Raw genomic sequence first — 17,559 nt, 5'->3', positions numbered from 1 at the left:
TACACAAAGCTTTTTAGGTTTGACGCAAGATGTCCAGAATGCAGCAAAACATTTTCTTCAAAGGACACCTTTAATTTTACTTCTTGTATGTATTTTGTATTTTGGGTTCCATAGGGAATTCCCCTTGATGGCATGCTGTTGATAAGAAAATTCCTGTATTCTAACAGTGCCCCTCAACTCTTAGCCAATATCAGTACATTTCTGAATACCCTCAATATCTGCTTTTTTTCTCATAAGTACTGATAATGTCCCATAAACTGATGATACTCCAGCTGACAATAGTAGGAGTCTGTACTGAGACACTGAAAGTTAAATAAAGCCACAATTAGATCAAATGTAGGATCAGAAAGTCTCATGCAGCAGGAAGGTGAGATATCTGAGAGCTGTTGTTGAAAGCGGGCAGTTGGAAAGATCTTTTCTGATCCAAGGTTCTGTCTTGAGATGAACACAGCCTTGATTTAAATAAAGCTGTAATTTGGGCTTGTTTGTGTTCAAGTATGACCATGAAGTCATGCCCCAATGTTATTTGTTGTGCTGTAGTCTTCAATCATCAAAGAAAGTTTTCCTAAAGAGCTGGGAAGAAAGACTGGTAGGAAGGTCTGTCTTCAACAAGATGTGGTTTGTGGTTGATGTACAGGGCCAACTCCGATGGAGACCGGACACCATCAAATAAATGATCTTCAGTTTGGGTCCCTGAAAGAAGTACACACACATGGCCATAATGTCATCTTTTTTAGAGGCTTTCCATTTGCTAGGGTTTCTATCCTAGTTTACTTGAAAGGCAACTACTGAAGAAATACTGTGATCACTAGACTCCTAAAACATGTGGAGGAATTGTCTGCAAAGAACAAGCCTTCAGGTAAAAAAAAAAAGGAACGATGCAAGAGAACCTCTCAAAACTCAGCACCCAGAGTAAATTCACTCTTTGATTGCATCAATGCCTTCAAACCTGTGCAGCTCTCTGCGGTATTACAGCTGAGCGCACGCTCTACTGGTAGCACATACATACACAAAGTCCTAAGTTTCTGTCTAGGGATATTGTACCTGCCCTGTACTGCATGGACAGTTCAGTTGAGCATTAATCTGTATCTGTACCCTCCTTTAGTGGCATCTTTAACAAACCAGTCTATCAAAAAATACATTTTATGTCATGAATGCTGTTAATATTCTCAAAACACGAGTATTAAACATGACTAAATCATCTAATGTGTTCACCGCGCTTTAGTGATCCTTCAAATGTATTCTATTCTGTTCTATTTATTATGTTTGTAGCACAGGACGTATATGTTATTTGCCAATTTTTACCAGAAGGAATTTGGTTTTATAAAACACACACATGGGGCCAGGCTATTTTAGCAGTTACCTGGCTTCATTTAGGAGAAACATAATGAGGGTATAGCTGACTTTGACCTCAAACTCACAACCTGGGTTAGTGAATTTGTGAGATAAATCTGTAATGTCTGCAAATGCAAAAGTGGGGTTTATATCTTTTTTGCTAAATTTCCCTTCGATTTCACATCATAATACATATATTTGTAGAGGGCATTCACTTCTGAAGAGTCTCTTGTCGAAAATGACAGGCAACAGATGTTTATTGTTATGAAACCAGCAGTATTCATTTTATAAACTTTGAAAGGCTGAAACAGTGAGTGGGCACATAAGGGTTTCATCCCGGTACCATGAGCTCAACACAGGTCCCTGAACTGGATGTATTAGTCAAAGAACCTTATGAAGTTCAGAAGCTCCCTCTAGGTAGTTAGATTTCAGTAACTCATTTAAAGGATAAGAGCCATTCACTTTCAATCCCATACTGACAGCCACACTATCATACAAGATCCGTCTTCATTCTGTAAGCTTGGATATGCCACAAACTTGTAGGTGTACCTAAGTGGGATCCTAGAATGTATTTACAACCAAGGCATGTCAGCATCTACTTCTCACCCAGTTTTAGCAGAGTGAAAGGTAAGGCTCCTCTAAATAAAGGCACTTGAATACAAAGCCAAAATTGAGTTTTCACACCAAGTGTGGCCAGTGGTCTCCCAGGCAATCTCTCAAAGGGAGAACCCCTGGGGAATAACTTCTCAGCGTCCTTGACTATATCCTAAAAGGGGGCCTGATTTAACACCAAGCGGATGGGTTACTCCATCACAACGGTGATGGATGTCCCATCTGCCGAAATCTAAATCCCATTATATCTTAGATTTTGCCGAACAGGGCATCCATCACCGTTGTGACAGAGTGACCCATCCACCAAGTTCTAAATCAGGCCAGAGTCTGGTGTGTCTTAGATTTTTTTCAGCACCTTTGCCTTCTTGGAGCTAACCCCACAACTAAAAACTTTACATACACTCTCAAAACACCTGATGAATCTGCTTAGCAACTCTGTCAGCATACCACCATTCAGAGCAACGATGTAAGAAAACACAACATTTGTACAATCTTGTAAACCCTGATATTCACTCTCAAAAATAATCACGGAGTAAAGTCAGTGAAATGTAAAGCCACATAGTAAAATCCCACGGATTATTCTGTGGATCGCCAATGTACCAGCGCTATCTATGACACATGGCAGTACAGAATGACATGAACATACCAGCTATGGGTGCTCCTCCTTATGATCAAGCTCAGGAGTCTCCTCCTCTAATTTAGTGTAAAAGTAGATAACACACAGATTTACTCATGGACCTCAAAAACAGTTTATCTAACTCATTAAAAATATGGATGTTCTGGAGCACTGAATGGGAGGAACCTGCCTCAAATATAAGAAAGACAAGATGAGTCCCCTTGCTTAGATCTCTCATTCTCAGATCACCATTTCATTCCATCTTCAACTACTGAGTTAATGTTAATGACGCAGCCAAGAGCCTATAGACCTACCTAGACAGAAATAATGTAGTAGTACTCTAACAAACACATGGACATACAAGGCCTTATTCTTCCAAAGACAACAGAAAAGGGCTCTCCTCTGCTTATCCCCAGGGTGACATGCAGTGTATAGTAGAAAATTAGGATCCTGGGCTGTCAAAGGCTGCACTAGTTCCAAGTAAGTTCAGGATAATATTCAAAACTCTGAGCCTCACCTAAAAACACAATAGTAAGCCTACTGGCCCTTAGCTCTATAGCAAAATCAACCTCAGTTGCCCACTCAGGCCTAGACCTAAACACCGCATCTTTACCCTGTATCCGGTGTGGGCAAGCATGAGAGACACTTCAGATGTCAAGCCCCATACATTGGGTGAAATCCTTCCAAATCTTTATCTGGTGTTGGCAATTCCTCAAAAACGTTATCTTCATCAGAAGGGAGCTTGATAGCTGGCTCCTTGAGAGAGATACCATGCCCTATTACTTGTCCATGATATAAACAGCAAGCAGGTGTGTCCAGAGTGAACATGACACCGCCCAACTAGCACAACCTTCCAGCAGGTTCTATGTCGGCAAAGTGCATAATATGTCAAATGGGCATGAAGCATCTAACAAGTATACATGTTGTAACGAAAGAGCTGAGAGCCAAAGGAACAAACAATAATTATGTAACAAGCATGCAAGGTGGCTTTAGGTGAATATAAAAATTCTATGTTGTGGGTCTTAGAAATTAGCTTCTTTCAAAATTAATATCAATAGTTATCCTGCTCTGTTTTTTGTGATTCATATGATTTTTGTTCTATACTCAGGAAATGTGATAGCATCTGGGAAATGGCAGTAGGTAAGGGATGAGCAGGCATAGTATTAAAACGTGGCATGTATGCAGTTAATGATTGGCAAGAAGTCGGGAAAACTTTAAAAGTAAAAGTATCTATTGAAAGGGAACTGATTTATAAGCCACTTTCCTTGATCGCCAAGGGCATCAGTTGAAGATCCTGCTTATGAAAGGCTAATGACTTTGCTTTTTTGCACACACTTGAGAACATGTTCTAAAATATATAGACTCAAACATGAATCAGAGCCTTAAAAATATAGCAGCCTACTCGCCCAGCACAGATTTGAGCTGAGCAGCTGACACATACTGAATTTGGAGCAACAATTTAGGAGCAAGATAATCTCAGCATAACAGCTTTATATTAAACAATGTTTTATAATTAGGGATTTTGATCTATGACTTCCATGGATTTCTTACCTTTACAGTAGGTGCCATCATTAGGAATGTATGTGTTGTTTCGGTTGTTGTTGGTTGGCTGGAATCCTTCCTGGCAAGTGCAATAAAAGCTTCCATAAGTGTTGTGGCATGCAGAGTGATTGCCACAGATGTTGCTTGCTCCAATCTGGCACTCATCTTTATCTGTTTCACATAAGAAAATACAGAGAAATTGACAAGACCGCTTTGCAAGAGCCACTTTTTCGAGATGTTGATTTCTGGACTAGAATGTTTAAACTACATGGCTTTCTACCTGAACCTACATGTGTAATCATACAAAATAATATAAAACTAGACCGCTGAAATATCTACACTGAGTAGCCTTGAATCACCTGCCAATGCAACTGCAATTTATATGAGCTTCTATGTCCACTTTCTCATGAACTGACTGATATCCCCTCTCTGTGATCATATTCCTGAAGATCTTTGGCCTGATGTACTGTTCCCCCTCACTGGAGTGTGTGTAAATTATGGAGCAAGGAACTCAGAGTACATGCCAAGTTTTAAAAGCAGAGCAGTTCCTATATAAGGATATTCTAGAACATCACCAACACTCCAAATCTGCTCACCTAAGATGTCTGTTTTTCTATAACAATATGCATTCATAGAATATGCAAAATGCCATACACACTGACCTAGAATACGACAAAGCCTTTTGCCTTTTTGCAGCAAAGTCTTTAAGCACAGGATTAGCAAGTGCATCCACGTCGAGCTGAAGTATGACAAAAAACATTTGCCATTCCATATACAGTATTACAGCTTTGGGTTGGTAAAACACCATCCACCCCAATGAAGAATGAATAAAAGCAACCTCATACACATATATTTCACTGTTATTAGCTTGCCAGAGAGGTACAGCTTTGTGAGCTGCTCTCCACTTAAAACCTGAGAACCACCCAGAGTGTACATCATCAGGAATAAAAATCACCAAATACATTCAACAAATAAACTTCTACTCAAGAGTGGCACCTCGCCTCAAAACCCCACCAAACAAGAAAAAGGCAATGGGTGGTACATCTTTCTCTGTTCAAGCAGCCAAACTATAGAATTCATTATCCCAAAAATTAGATCCACAGATAACTATCTTATCTTTAGAAGACTACCAAAGAGTTGGCTGTTTCCTACATGGCTACCATACTCAAACACTAATGTATAGCAAATCCCTGTGTATGCAAACATTTATAAATTGATTATATGAATATATCTAGATAGGCATATTTATTTGTACAAACATGTATAATAACTATGGTTTTTAAAATATATGGACACTCGGATACTCTTTAGGTCTGCTTAGCAAACGTATATATTACTTATGGTATATATATAGTTTTTTATATAAGTTGATTGATTAGATGCTTAAAGGTCTTTGCTTTATGTATCTATGACAATAGGTAAATATTATCATAACTATTCATCTACAACCACTTCACTATTGAAATATTGAGGATATGGTAATATTAAAAAAACACAAACATTTACTTATCAAAAATACACGAATAAATGACCTGCTACACTTGAAAGTCTGCGTTTATACACTGCAACTCTAAATCTCAATATATTATCTTCCTTATACATATATACCCTTTCATAGTAGTCATTTATGTATATATTTATTACTCCTCCTGCTGTAGAAGAATAAAACTGTCACTGTCTCCGATGCGCTACTCTGTCTCACCCTATACCTCTTTCAATCTATCCTTTGTCTCCACTCTCTGACTCCTCCCAAACCTCATTCAACTACTATGATCCCCAAAATAACCCTTTCTTGACTCTTCCCTCCTCTAACCCTCCTGGCTCACCCCAAACCTCCTTTTACTACTATGATCTCCCAAACAACTGTTCTAAATTTGTCTCTCCTACATCTCTCCTTTTACTCATCCCAAACCTCATTTTACTATTATGATCTCCCACTTTTTAGATTATTTCCTCTTCTATCCCTCCATTATTCTATTTAACCCAACCAACAGACTCACATATCCACCGCTCATATTTTCCTATATTAATCCACCACTAATCCTTTTGGGTTATGGAATAGCGTGATACTTGCCGAAAACTGATTCAACATCTCATCAGGGGTAGTATGTGCTATATAAATACAATTATACACTTACTATAACATATAAATATATTCAATAAAAAAAAGATTAAAGTGACGTCATAGTTAGGAATTGTAATAATATGTCACTTTACATTTAAAAACTACAGTTAGCCTAAAACGTCAAGTAAAACATGCAGAATTAAACTAACGAGACCACTGACACTCACCAGTTATCATGATCTCAAGGAACTATGGGGCATATTTATACTCTGGTTGCGCGGGAATTGCTTCATTTTTTTTTACACAAATCCGACGCAAAACTAACTCCATATTTATACTTTGGCGTTAGACCCGTCTAGCGCCAAAGATCTTGGAGTTTGCGTCTTTTTTTTGCTTGGACACCTTCCTTGCGTTAATGATATGCAAGGTAGGCGTTCCCGTCAAAAAAATGACTCCGAGGCATGTGCGCCGTATTTACATTCCCGGGCAAAAATGACGCCCGGGAGTGGGCGGGTCAAAAAAAATGACGTCCAGCCGCTTTAGCGTCATTTTTTAGCGCCTGGTCAGGGCAGGCTTTAAGGGACCTGTGGGCTCGGAAGGAGCCCAGAGGTGCCCTCCCATGCCCCCAGGGACACCCCTTGCCCACCCCAGGAGGACGCCCAAGGATGGAGGGACCCATCCCAGGGAACTTAAGGTAAGTTCAGGTAAGTTTATTTTTTTTTTTTTTTGTGGCATAGGGGGGCCTGATTTGTGCCCCCCTACATGCCACTATGCCCAATGACCATGCCCAGGGGACAGAAGTCCCCTGGGCATGGCCATTGGGCAAGGGGGCATGACTCCTGTCTTTGCTAAGACAGGAGTCATGTCAATGGAGGGTGGGAGTCAAAATAAAATGGCGCAAATCGGGTTGAGGCAGATTTTTTGCCTCAGACCGACTTGCCCCATTCTTTGACGCCCAAGCTCCATTTTCCCCTACGCCGGCGCTGCCTGGTGTGGGTCATTTTTTTTGACGCACACCAGTCAGCTCCGCCGGCTAACGTCATTCCATAAATAAGGCGCCCGCATGGCACTTTGGAATGGAGTTCAATTTTTTGACGCACAACTGCGTTGGCGCAGTTGTGCGCCAAAAAGTATAAATACGGCCCTATATCTTTAGTCCTAAAGTAACTATATTTCGTGCCAACCTCCATGCACAGAGTTGTTATCAATGATGTGATTTCAGATGGTGCAGTATTATCAGTGGTGTCATAGAACATGTCATGAATGATGTAATATGTGAGGTAATTATCACTGCATGGTCAGAGTGCTAGCTAGCTATAGTTACTTTAGGACTCAAGGTATAGCTACTGAAGCCAGGCCCTCTACCCAACCCCCTGGTGATGCTCAACCCCGCTGCACACGGACTTTGGCTATGTGCGGAGTAGAGTTGGGTGCTGGGCCTGCTTTTTGTATCATGAATAGTAACAGGAAATTGCCTCTCAGGTTTTTATTTGGGCAGGAAACTCAGGCATCCTTGCAGCATGGTACTAGGGTGCCTGCATTGGTGTCTTAGCTGTGCTTGGCAGTTTGGGAGCTGAAAAGCTTCAAATTTTAGTGGATATGGCACTGCTCTGCTCTCTCTTGTTCACACAGCGCAGCATGGCAACTTTGCTTGTTTCTCTGCGCTGCATGGATTTTACTGAATATGCCCCTGAATTTATGTGGGTTTTGAGTGCCTTTTGGGAGAGTGGGAACAAACCTTGGTGTATTCATGGCACTATGGCAGAACAAAATCTTCTGGCACAAAACTATGTGTAACTTCTGAAAAACTACTTGGACCTATTTCTCTTTAAGGCCCTGTTATAGAAACCATTTTTATGGGCTCAAACACTCAGATAAAGAGATAGGGACCTTAAAAACGCTTTTTTAAATGTGCTGATCATATTTAAGGAATCAGTAACTTTTTACCATGTTGTAGGCATGCCTTCCATATACTGAATCGATTTGTAATGTATCAATATTATGCAACTAAAACAGGGTCACAAAACGTTGAAAATTTACAAATGGAGCAGCAAATAATTTGCAGAACTGAAGAAGTCCCTTTGTGAATGTAAAATAAAGTTTGGAAAAGAGTGGGCAGCGGTCCAGGGAACCACTGTCAACTCTCAAACAAACTTTTAACAAAAATGAAAATGTGTCTATCTAAACATAACCCTGCTTCCCTTATAGAAAATAGGCTGCATGTAAAATAAAAGTCTACTTTATTGAAAGACGATCAGAGAAGTGGTGGGCACCTGCCTCAAGGAGGCCACAATCCTTATGATGTCCATCCATCTGAGTGGGTCCCAATTTGTGACCTTCTTCAGTAGTATTCTTGAGGAAGGTTGTATTGTGGCAAACTTCAAATTGGAATTTAGAGAGCTAACCTAATAGTACATAGGTCAGTATGTTAAATTCTTTACTAGTTGCAAATATACTGGTCATAAATTGCAACTAGATTCATGCGACCAGTAATTAATCTATAGGGGTAATGAGTTGAGAATTAGGTAAGGAATCAGCATGCTTGGGTGTTCCTTCCAAATACTCCAAACAGCGTTTCCTATCCTTATGTATCAATTGGTTAGGGCCACAATAGCAGCTGTAAGCCACTGAAAAGGTACCTAAACTCCCAAGTTGGAGTGGTAAACCATTTGCAATAGGGAAGGGTCCTCCTCCCCCTTGTGAATGTTTTGAAAAGTTTGTGGAGATCAGGGACCACTGTGAAGTCTCAAAAACACTTTTGGTTATAAACACAGCCCTGTTTCCTTTAAGGAAAATGTGATGCATTAAAAAAATGACTTTCTCGAAAATGAATCACAAATATGGTAGCCTACTGACCCTGGCAGGCGCCAATCCCCTTGACTGTGGTCAATATGTCTCAGTGACATTTCATGTGTGATGAATGCTTTTCTCTGCGTGTTGTTTAAAGGAGCGATTCAGTTCCTTCACAAAGTATATCAGTTTCACAAACTTTATACACATCTCAGATGGTTATTTTTCTATGAATTGTACTTCTTGTGAATACTTGATCCTGCTGGCTTACTGTCACTTCAATTAATGACTGACTATGGTGATGATGCAGTAAAATGTCTGGTGTTGCAAGTTCCTTTTCTCAATGAATTTGACCATTACTGATTCTTTTGTCAAAGGTTTAAATGTCAGTGTGAGTAAGATTTTAAGAACGGTGTGTGAGTGGTAACAGCTTTTTTCCACTGTTAGTTCCTGTTGATAATCTCCATGACGCCACCACACCTTCTTCAAAATATGCCCCCAAGCAGTTTAAACCACTTCCATTGTTATCCTTTTGAGAAAGTACATCCATTATGAATGTATCTGAGGCCGTATTTATCATTATTTCACGCAACACAGCAAGACAACCTGTTGCACTGCGTGAAACGGAGAAGGCAGGAGTGAACCAAATTTGCAGATACATGGCACATTTCTGTTCCTAACCTTTGCTGACGCACAATCTGCTGGCTAGTGCCAACGCGGGCACCCTCTCGCCATGGTGCAAGGATGTATGTGCTGTAGTGAGGATTTTTTCCGTTCAGGAAGGGAAGGCATAGCATCTTGACCTTTTCTCAGATTTACCAAAGATGGTAAATCTGGAAATGTGCCAAAATTCATGGGTGGATGCGCGCTAATACCCACAATACACCCACGGAATGCCTTCCCAGGGCAGAGTAATGCAAGGTAGCGACTTGCGCTGTCTTGCGTTACTCCAGATTTACCAAGCATTGCAGGGTCACATAAGCCTCAGAGACTGTGTTACCAATGCAACACCCTGTGTGACCCAATAACACTGCAGTCCCTTGATAAATCTGCCCCCTAATATTTAGTAAGAAAAATACTCTTCTTGCAACCAAAGAAATACCATCACGTTCTTTCATAGAGTTTGAAGCAGCCAACAAACGTCTTTTGATACGCACACCCCCAAATGCTAACCCTGCAGAAGAGACTTCCTACAGCTGTAAGAGTGAATTTAAAACTTAAGAGATTATTTGTGTTTAGTTAACATGAATAAGTTGTAAATGTTCTGCATTTGACATAACAAAGCTTTCAAAATTGACGTAACTAGCCCTTAATTTCATTTGCATGTATTGTACCGTTGGCAACTAAAATGCTGCTTCCCTCTCTGTGCAGTTCCAGGTCAAATATGTCCTTCAGCGTTTTGTAATAAATATTCTTAATTCACACAGTTGTATGGTCCTGTGCTGTTGCATCATTAATTGTATTCTCTTTCATGTGTGTGATGTCTCTGAAGGAAAGAACAGAGCTGGACTGAGTCTTTACTAAACAGTCTCCTCTGGCTGACTGGTTTTGCATATGTAATTTCAAATGTGCAGTTATTTGGTATTCACTAGCTTTTAATGTACTGTTTATTATGCATGCCGGATGGTGTTTTTATTTTCCATGTGATGTGTTGAATGTTTTACCTTTGGATATTTTGAAATGCATTTGTTTCACATCACATTGACTCTATTTGAATAGGTAGATAACACACGAGGAAGTAGCCAAGGTCTTCCACCTGCTCTCTTAGAAGGCAGACTCCATGGCAGTCTTCTGATTGAATTTATACTTAGGGATTTAAAGACTTTTCTGGGACTCCTATAGAACATGTCCTTATCACGGACTGTTCGTTAACTGTGTACTTAGAGATTTTTCAGTATTTATCCTTGCCTTCATACCATGCATACTTCATGTCTGTCTTCTTCCTAATGCATCATTTGCTTTGTGCTAAACTGTATCTGGTATTAGCTGTTTAAGTAGCATGTTTTATTTGAACTAACTACTGCCTTCTGTAATGATTTAAATATTAAATAAACTTTCATGATTTGTACTTGAACCTTGTCTTGTGTGGATTTTCCATTGTGGATTCTCCTGTATGGGTTCTCTTGTAATTTTGTATTTTGTGCCAAGGGCCCCCGTCTTTTGGGACTTACACACAGCTCTGATCTGCCCAATCATCCCTTTTAATGGTAGAAAGTGTCAAAACAGCATAGCTGCACCCACAAATCACCCCAACAATCACGTGCAAGCTACACAATTTTCATGTTTTTCGATATATACCACCAAGCAGAAAACACAAATCTTGCATACAATATTGAAATAGTACAGGCGGGGCAAATTCTAAAGAAACTCTGCTGACAGAGTTCCAGGTTTTCTGAACCACACTTGAAACGGTGCAGCCCCTAGCAACACACCTGCACCTGCTGGGGAGTCAGCAAGCTAAGGAACCTTGCAAAAAATGTGTGCCAAATTTCCTGATCTGAAGTTGGTTCACATTCATTAATATAATCAAACTTTACTGGGCAACCTTTAGCTACTCATTGGTTTAGATTTTTACAATACAGCAACAAGACAAAGATTGTAGACAGGGCTTGGAAGTGAAATTCCATAGTCTTGGTGCATGTACACTTGTAGCTGGGGTGAGTCCGGCAGTCAGTCAGTGATGAGATTTAGACCAGCATTGGTCAAGAGTACTGCCCTTCTATTTTAGTTGGTGCTGCCCTTTCATGTTGCTTTGTCTAAGTATGGTTGGCCTGAGTGACAGCTGATCTAGGGATTGCCTAACTTCATTCAAACTTCTTACAGGAGGCTGTGTGGGTGAGCTATTGATGACTGAGAGAAGAAATTTGGACTAGCTTCTTCTAGGGATTATTGGTATTTGGTCAGGTGATTCTTTAGGTTTGGGAGTAGCCCCTCAATGGATGAGAAGGTGTCGTCAGATCTAGTAATGAGTTTGAAGTTTATTATCTGGGGCACCAGGACCAAGGAAAAAGGAGGATTTTGTCTGCAGCCACTTGGGGTATTGTTTGTCTATCTAGTTGGGGATTCTCCTCTGTCGATGTCTTTATTTCTGTTGAGAAAGATAAAGTTGAATTGCATTGCATTGTAGAGTTTACATAGTGCTTCATACAGCTAATACAGGTGCAAATGCTCTTATTTCAGCTGGGTACTAGCGTGCCCTTTCAGAGTGCAAGACTGATTTGGTGTTTAGATGTAGTTTGGTTTATATAAGAGATGTTGGGTGAAGTGTAAAGGTGTAGAAACTTTGGCTATGGTCTTTGTGAGAACAAGAAATTGTGACGGACTGTCCTGGAGCAGGTCATGGGTGTTAGATGTATTTTGCATAGGGAGACTTGCATTGTAGAGAGAGACAAAAAAGGATTGAGTGGAAAGCTTAAATTAATTGCAACCACTTGTAATTACTTTGGTCCACATATTCAAATCATTCTTGGCCTCTCCCCAATAAAGATAGTCTGGTCCAAACTACTAGAACAAGTAGTCTCTGCAGCAGAACACAAACAACCCTGACATGTTGCAGTCTTTTAAGGGCTGCATGAGTGAGGTGCTGCCTGACTACTATGCCATAGTGAGCACAGAATGTCTGGGCATACAAGTGCACACCCATCATTGTTAATGTGTTTCACTTAAAGAAACTGAGGCCCTGATTTAAAGTTCGGCGGAGGCGGTTACTCCATGACAAATGTGACGGCTACCCGTCTGCTGTATTACGATCTCATTATAGCCTATGAAGATAATAATACGTCAGACAGGATATTAGTCACATTTGGAAAGAAGGAACCCATCTGCCAAACTCTAAATCAGGCTCTAAAGCTAAAAAACAAAAAAAACACTAAAAAAGGCATGGATGGAATGCTTCCATTCATCTCAGACATTGTTAATTAATCTGGGCTGTATTCCAGTCCATTGCTTTTTGCTCACTGTGCCACTGTTGACAGAAACAACCCATATGTATATTGGTTCTGACCCCCATCCAAAAGGGACATCCAAATCTGAACTTCTAGGCTATGCCCACTCTGCAAGGTAACACAAGAAATGATTCTGTCAGAGTAGAGGCAATATTGCCTAGCAGTTCGGGCTTCATTGTTTCTACTGGAGTAGGACCAAGACCGATTTTCATATGGTTTGTCTCCTGTAATGGCACAGACAATTATTTCAAGTATTTCCATTATGACATTTTATTGTCTACTGGGTCACTCTTAGTGGAGTGGGGAGGTCCACAGTGTGCCAAAGGGATTCAGCTGAACCTCACCAATGATGCTTAACAAGGCCCATACCTGGTTGGAGTTACATGTTATCCTGTTCAGAGAAGTTGGGAACTATCTGTTTAAGCGAACAGTTCATACAGGGGCAGAACATTGGCTTATGCGTATATTCCTGGTTGCCTCAGGCAGTGGTACAGAATGGAATGCGCTCACGGTAATAGCCAGCGATTAAGATTAATTCATTCATTTCTATCCACACCTTTTGGTAATTGAATCCCAACTAAGTCATGTGATTATGTCCAGAAGTAGGTCTGTTGTAAACTGTGTGATAGTGACTCAAGCTGTGCCTCAGTGATGAGGCCAAACAAGGCTAAAGCCTGCCTTTTGGGGCACAGAGTAGCAGTTTGTGTTAAAGATGGACAAACACTGATTAGCAAATAGTTGAACATCTTCTGCAATGACACAGACAAGCTAAAAAATTATGGTGTGGAATGTGCAGAGCATAATTACCAGTGTTTGGATGAATTATATGATATCAATTCATCATTGTGTGCTACCTTACATTCTAGAAAGCACCCACCAATGACTGTGATAGTTGAGTTAGAAGGGTCTGTCCTCCCTTTGGAGCCTGAGTATGTGAAGTACATCACAGTGTGATAGTAGGGAACAAAAAGGGGATAGGGTGTTGAGCATTGTGGCTTTTTCTCATCTACAAATACAAAAAAAGAACCAATGAGTATGGGAATGTCAGCGGGTTCTTCGAGGCCTGGAGAGGGCTACCTTTTGGACATTTGCAAGAACAGATCAAGAGGCTGTGGCAGGACCAGGGTGAGTGCTTTGTGTGGTGCCAAAAAGAAGCTTCAGAAACAGAGCCGAACATAAGGCAGAGCGGTTTTTTGTAAAGGACAATGGTGATCTCAGAGAGCTGAATCTCTGAATGAATGCATCTAGAATGTGATTGGCTTGTACCACAACTTTCCATTTCTTATGGATGTTTATCTTGGGAAAAGCATCAAAACCTGAATCCAAAGTTATCACAAGCTAATATACCTGTGTGTATTTTTGTCATATTGTAAGTTGATACATTAGCCTGCATCCAAGAGGAAATATCTGGCATGTTGTGCTAGATGATGGTGTTTTTTGTGTGGCTCGGTGGCAGTAATAGATGTCAAAGGCGAGAATGTCTTTGAGGACACCGTTAGAGTCTATGTGATTCCCTAGCTTCTTATGCTCTTGCGGGAGAGAAAGCTGTGAGTATGAGCAAGAGAGTCCCTTAGTGATGACAGTGGGTGTGATTGGCTGAGAACCTGCAGTGGATATGGAAGTGTGAGGGTGAATAGGGTGTAGGGCGAGCACAGTCGTTGCAATCAAGAAGAAAAAGTAAAGGCTTCAGCATGTTCTAAAATGTGAATTCGAAAGAATACTTAATTTTCAGCTACCATCATTTGGTGAGCTAGCTGCCAGACATTGATGGGCAGAGCTAAAAGTCCCTCTGTCCATTGAGCTGCTAGGATTTCCTGTGGCCTCAGTAATTCCATTTTTCAAAGTTGATGTAAAGACTGTGTTATATAACGTATGTCAGACTCAGTAGAATGCTGGATTCTAGAGGATTTTTTTTTCTTTATTTTCAGTAGGTGAAAATACTCCTCCCTTCCTGACGCTTGATGTCACTCACCTTTTACCACTGTTTCCTCCAATGCTTAATTCGTTAATAATAAGGTGCCGGTGCTCAAAGCCCTCCACTTAAACACGCGGCTGCTGCAATTAAATGTGTGAACACGGAGTATTGAGGCAGCCTAATCCTGAAGCCATCTATGGCCTCTTTAATCCATTTAAAGCCTCTACCTGCCCCTTCAGCTCACTCTTGCAGCTTTCTAATTTCTCCCTCTGTGACACTTTTTCGTTTTTCCCTTCCTCCGTCTTTCCTATATGTGTCTTTTGCTCGCAGTAAATGCTCGAGGCAGAAGAATAAGCCCCGGCCCTCAAAAACAAATGCTCAGCACCGGAAACAACAAGCACAAATTAAGCACTGGTTTCCTCATTTTACTAACAAAAAAAATGAGTGCCAGTGCCCACCATCCTTAACCCTCAGCACAAATTAAGCACTAGTTATCTCCCACCAGTTACTCTCACACACTTACTTCCCTCACAGTGCTATCTTTTCTCTTGTTTCTATGTATTTTACTTTCATGTAATATATTGGATGTGAGTGTATATCATGATATGGCATGTATGTTATTCTGGTACGGTATGGTGAGGTGCACTTATTTATATAGCACTTACTACTCCTGATGGGCACTGAAGTGCTTTGTGTGTGGGTAGTACAGTGCTTTGTCGAAGTCGAGTGTTAGTGATTAGAGAACTATAAGAGTTGTAGTTAATCTTGCAGTTTTAGTCACACTATTAGTAAAATTGCATATGGATAATTGATTACGTAGTCATGAACATAATTAATACATACTCATGCCATTTGTGTACACTTTTTCACTTGTATGGGGTACAAATTAGCTCTCTAACAAATGTTGCATGTATTCTCTTGAGTAGGAACGTTTAAAGCAGTAGTACTGAATTATATTTGATTGAAAAGTAAAACCATGATTTAGGGAGAAAACACTCAGATATATTTTATAGTTAAGACATATTCTAGCAGGACATTATTTACAAGTGAAATGCAGGGCCATGCAGAATGTAAATGTAGGCAAGAATGGTTTTACAATTTCTCAGGTGTCTGTAAATGTTTTCATTGGAGTCAAAGATTAGGATACACTGGATTATGAATGGATACCATCTTATTATTGTGCGTTTTGTTGCATGACTATGGTTATATCAGTAGTTTCTGGTATGATTGCATTATCGTTGAGAATAAAGTTATTTTTATCTTTTCTGTCTTTCATTTTGGTGGTATGTCATTTGGATTCAGTTGTATGCATGGGATTATTTCTTCATACTAAAAAGGATTCTATGGTCTCTATCTTTCAGGGGAGGAAGTAGAGTAATACTGGTATTTTGACTTCAGTAGATTCAGGTGGGGAAAAGCCACGTTTCGACCATCCTTCTGCATTCTAAACAATTATCAGTGAATGATGTGCAAGCCGTAAATGCCATATAGACATCTTGGCCCATATTTATACTTTTTGACGCTAAACTGCGCTAACGCAGTTTAGCGTCAAAAAATTTTGCGCCGTCTAACGCCATTCTGAAGCGCCATGGGGGCGCCGTATTTATGGAATGGCGTTAGCCGGCGCAAGCAGACCGGCGCTGCCTGGTGTGCGTGGAAAAAAACCACGTAGACCAGGCAGCGCCGGCGTTGGGCAAAAATGACGTTAGGGCGTCTTAAAATGGGGCAAGTCAGGTTGAGGCAAAAAAATCGTCTTAACCCGACTTGCGCCATTTTTTAACGACGCCCATCCCCCATCAACATGACTCCTATCATTGTAAAGATAGGAGTCATGCCCCCTTGCCCAATGGCCATGCCCAGGGGACTTCTGTCCCCTGGGCATGGTCATTGGGCATAGTGGCATGTAGGGGGGCACAAATCAGGCCCCCCTATGCCACAAAAAATTATTTAAAAAAAATAAAAAAATACTTACCTGAACTTACCTGAATGTCCCTGGGGTGGGTCCCTCCAGCCTTGGGTGTCCTCCTGGGGTGGGCAAGGGTGGCAGGGGGGGTCCCTGGGGGCAGGGGAGGGCACTCTGGGCTCATTTTGAGCCCACTTGTCCCTTAACGCCATGCCTGACCCAGGCGTTAAAAAGCGGCGCAAATGCGCCGTTTTTAGCCACGCCCACTCCCGGGCGTCTCTTTTGCCCGGGAGTATAAATACCACGTAAAGGCCTGGGAGTCATTTTTTAGACGGGAACGCCTCCCTTGCATATCATTAACGCAAGGAAGGGGTTCACGCTAAAAAATTACGCACATTCCGGGAACTTTGGCGCTATACGCCTCTAACGCCATAGTATAAATATGGCGTTAGTTGGCTTTAGTTTAGCGTCAAATTTGCGTCGAAAAAAACGACGCAAATTCGGCGCAAACGGAGTATAAATACGGCCCCTTGTATCTGGTGAGGGAGTCAAAGGAAGGTGCATCTGAGCACATCAAATGCTAGGAAGGCCCTTTTGTGCAGAAGGCTGGAGAGCCGATCATTGAAGATAGCTTTTTGTTTAAACTTGTGCTTCTGACATTGACTGTCACATTCACCAGACTGACCTAGGAATGCTGTAGAGGCCCATTTCACAGTAAAGTGATCGCAAAACCCCCATGCAGTACCGCATTGTATCAAATCTCTAATTTAAAGTGGGCAAAGAGGCCAAGACTGCGGCCAACATACTCGCACTTTAGGGTTGCTTGCTTTTCTATTA

The 17,559-nt window shown here is 41.0% G+C and overlaps 1 protein-coding gene across 2 annotated transcripts in view; it reads right to left on the bottom strand.

Annotated features, from left to right (window-relative positions):
* The window catches only part of SUSD1 (sushi domain containing 1), a 521,732-nt gene that overhangs the window by 402,077 nt on the left and 102,096 nt on the right, over positions 1 to 17,559 (bottom strand). For both annotated transcript variants that reach the window (XM_069238712.1, XM_069238719.1), the window contains exon 3: positions 4,115 to 4,276. In XM_069238712.1, coding sequence (XP_069094813.1) covers positions 4,115 to 4,276 — 162 coding nt within the window. The remainder of the gene's footprint in view (positions 1 to 4,114; positions 4,277 to 17,559) is intronic.

Source organism: Pleurodeles waltl, chromosome 1_2 (genome assembly GCF_031143425.1).
Source record: "Pleurodeles waltl isolate 20211129_DDA chromosome 1_2, aPleWal1.hap1.20221129, whole genome shotgun sequence".
NCBI lineage: Eukaryota > Metazoa > Chordata > Amphibia > Caudata > Salamandridae > Pleurodeles > Pleurodeles waltl.
Note: the sequence above shows the minus strand (reverse complement) of the source record. Positions and strands in the feature narration are given on the sequence as shown.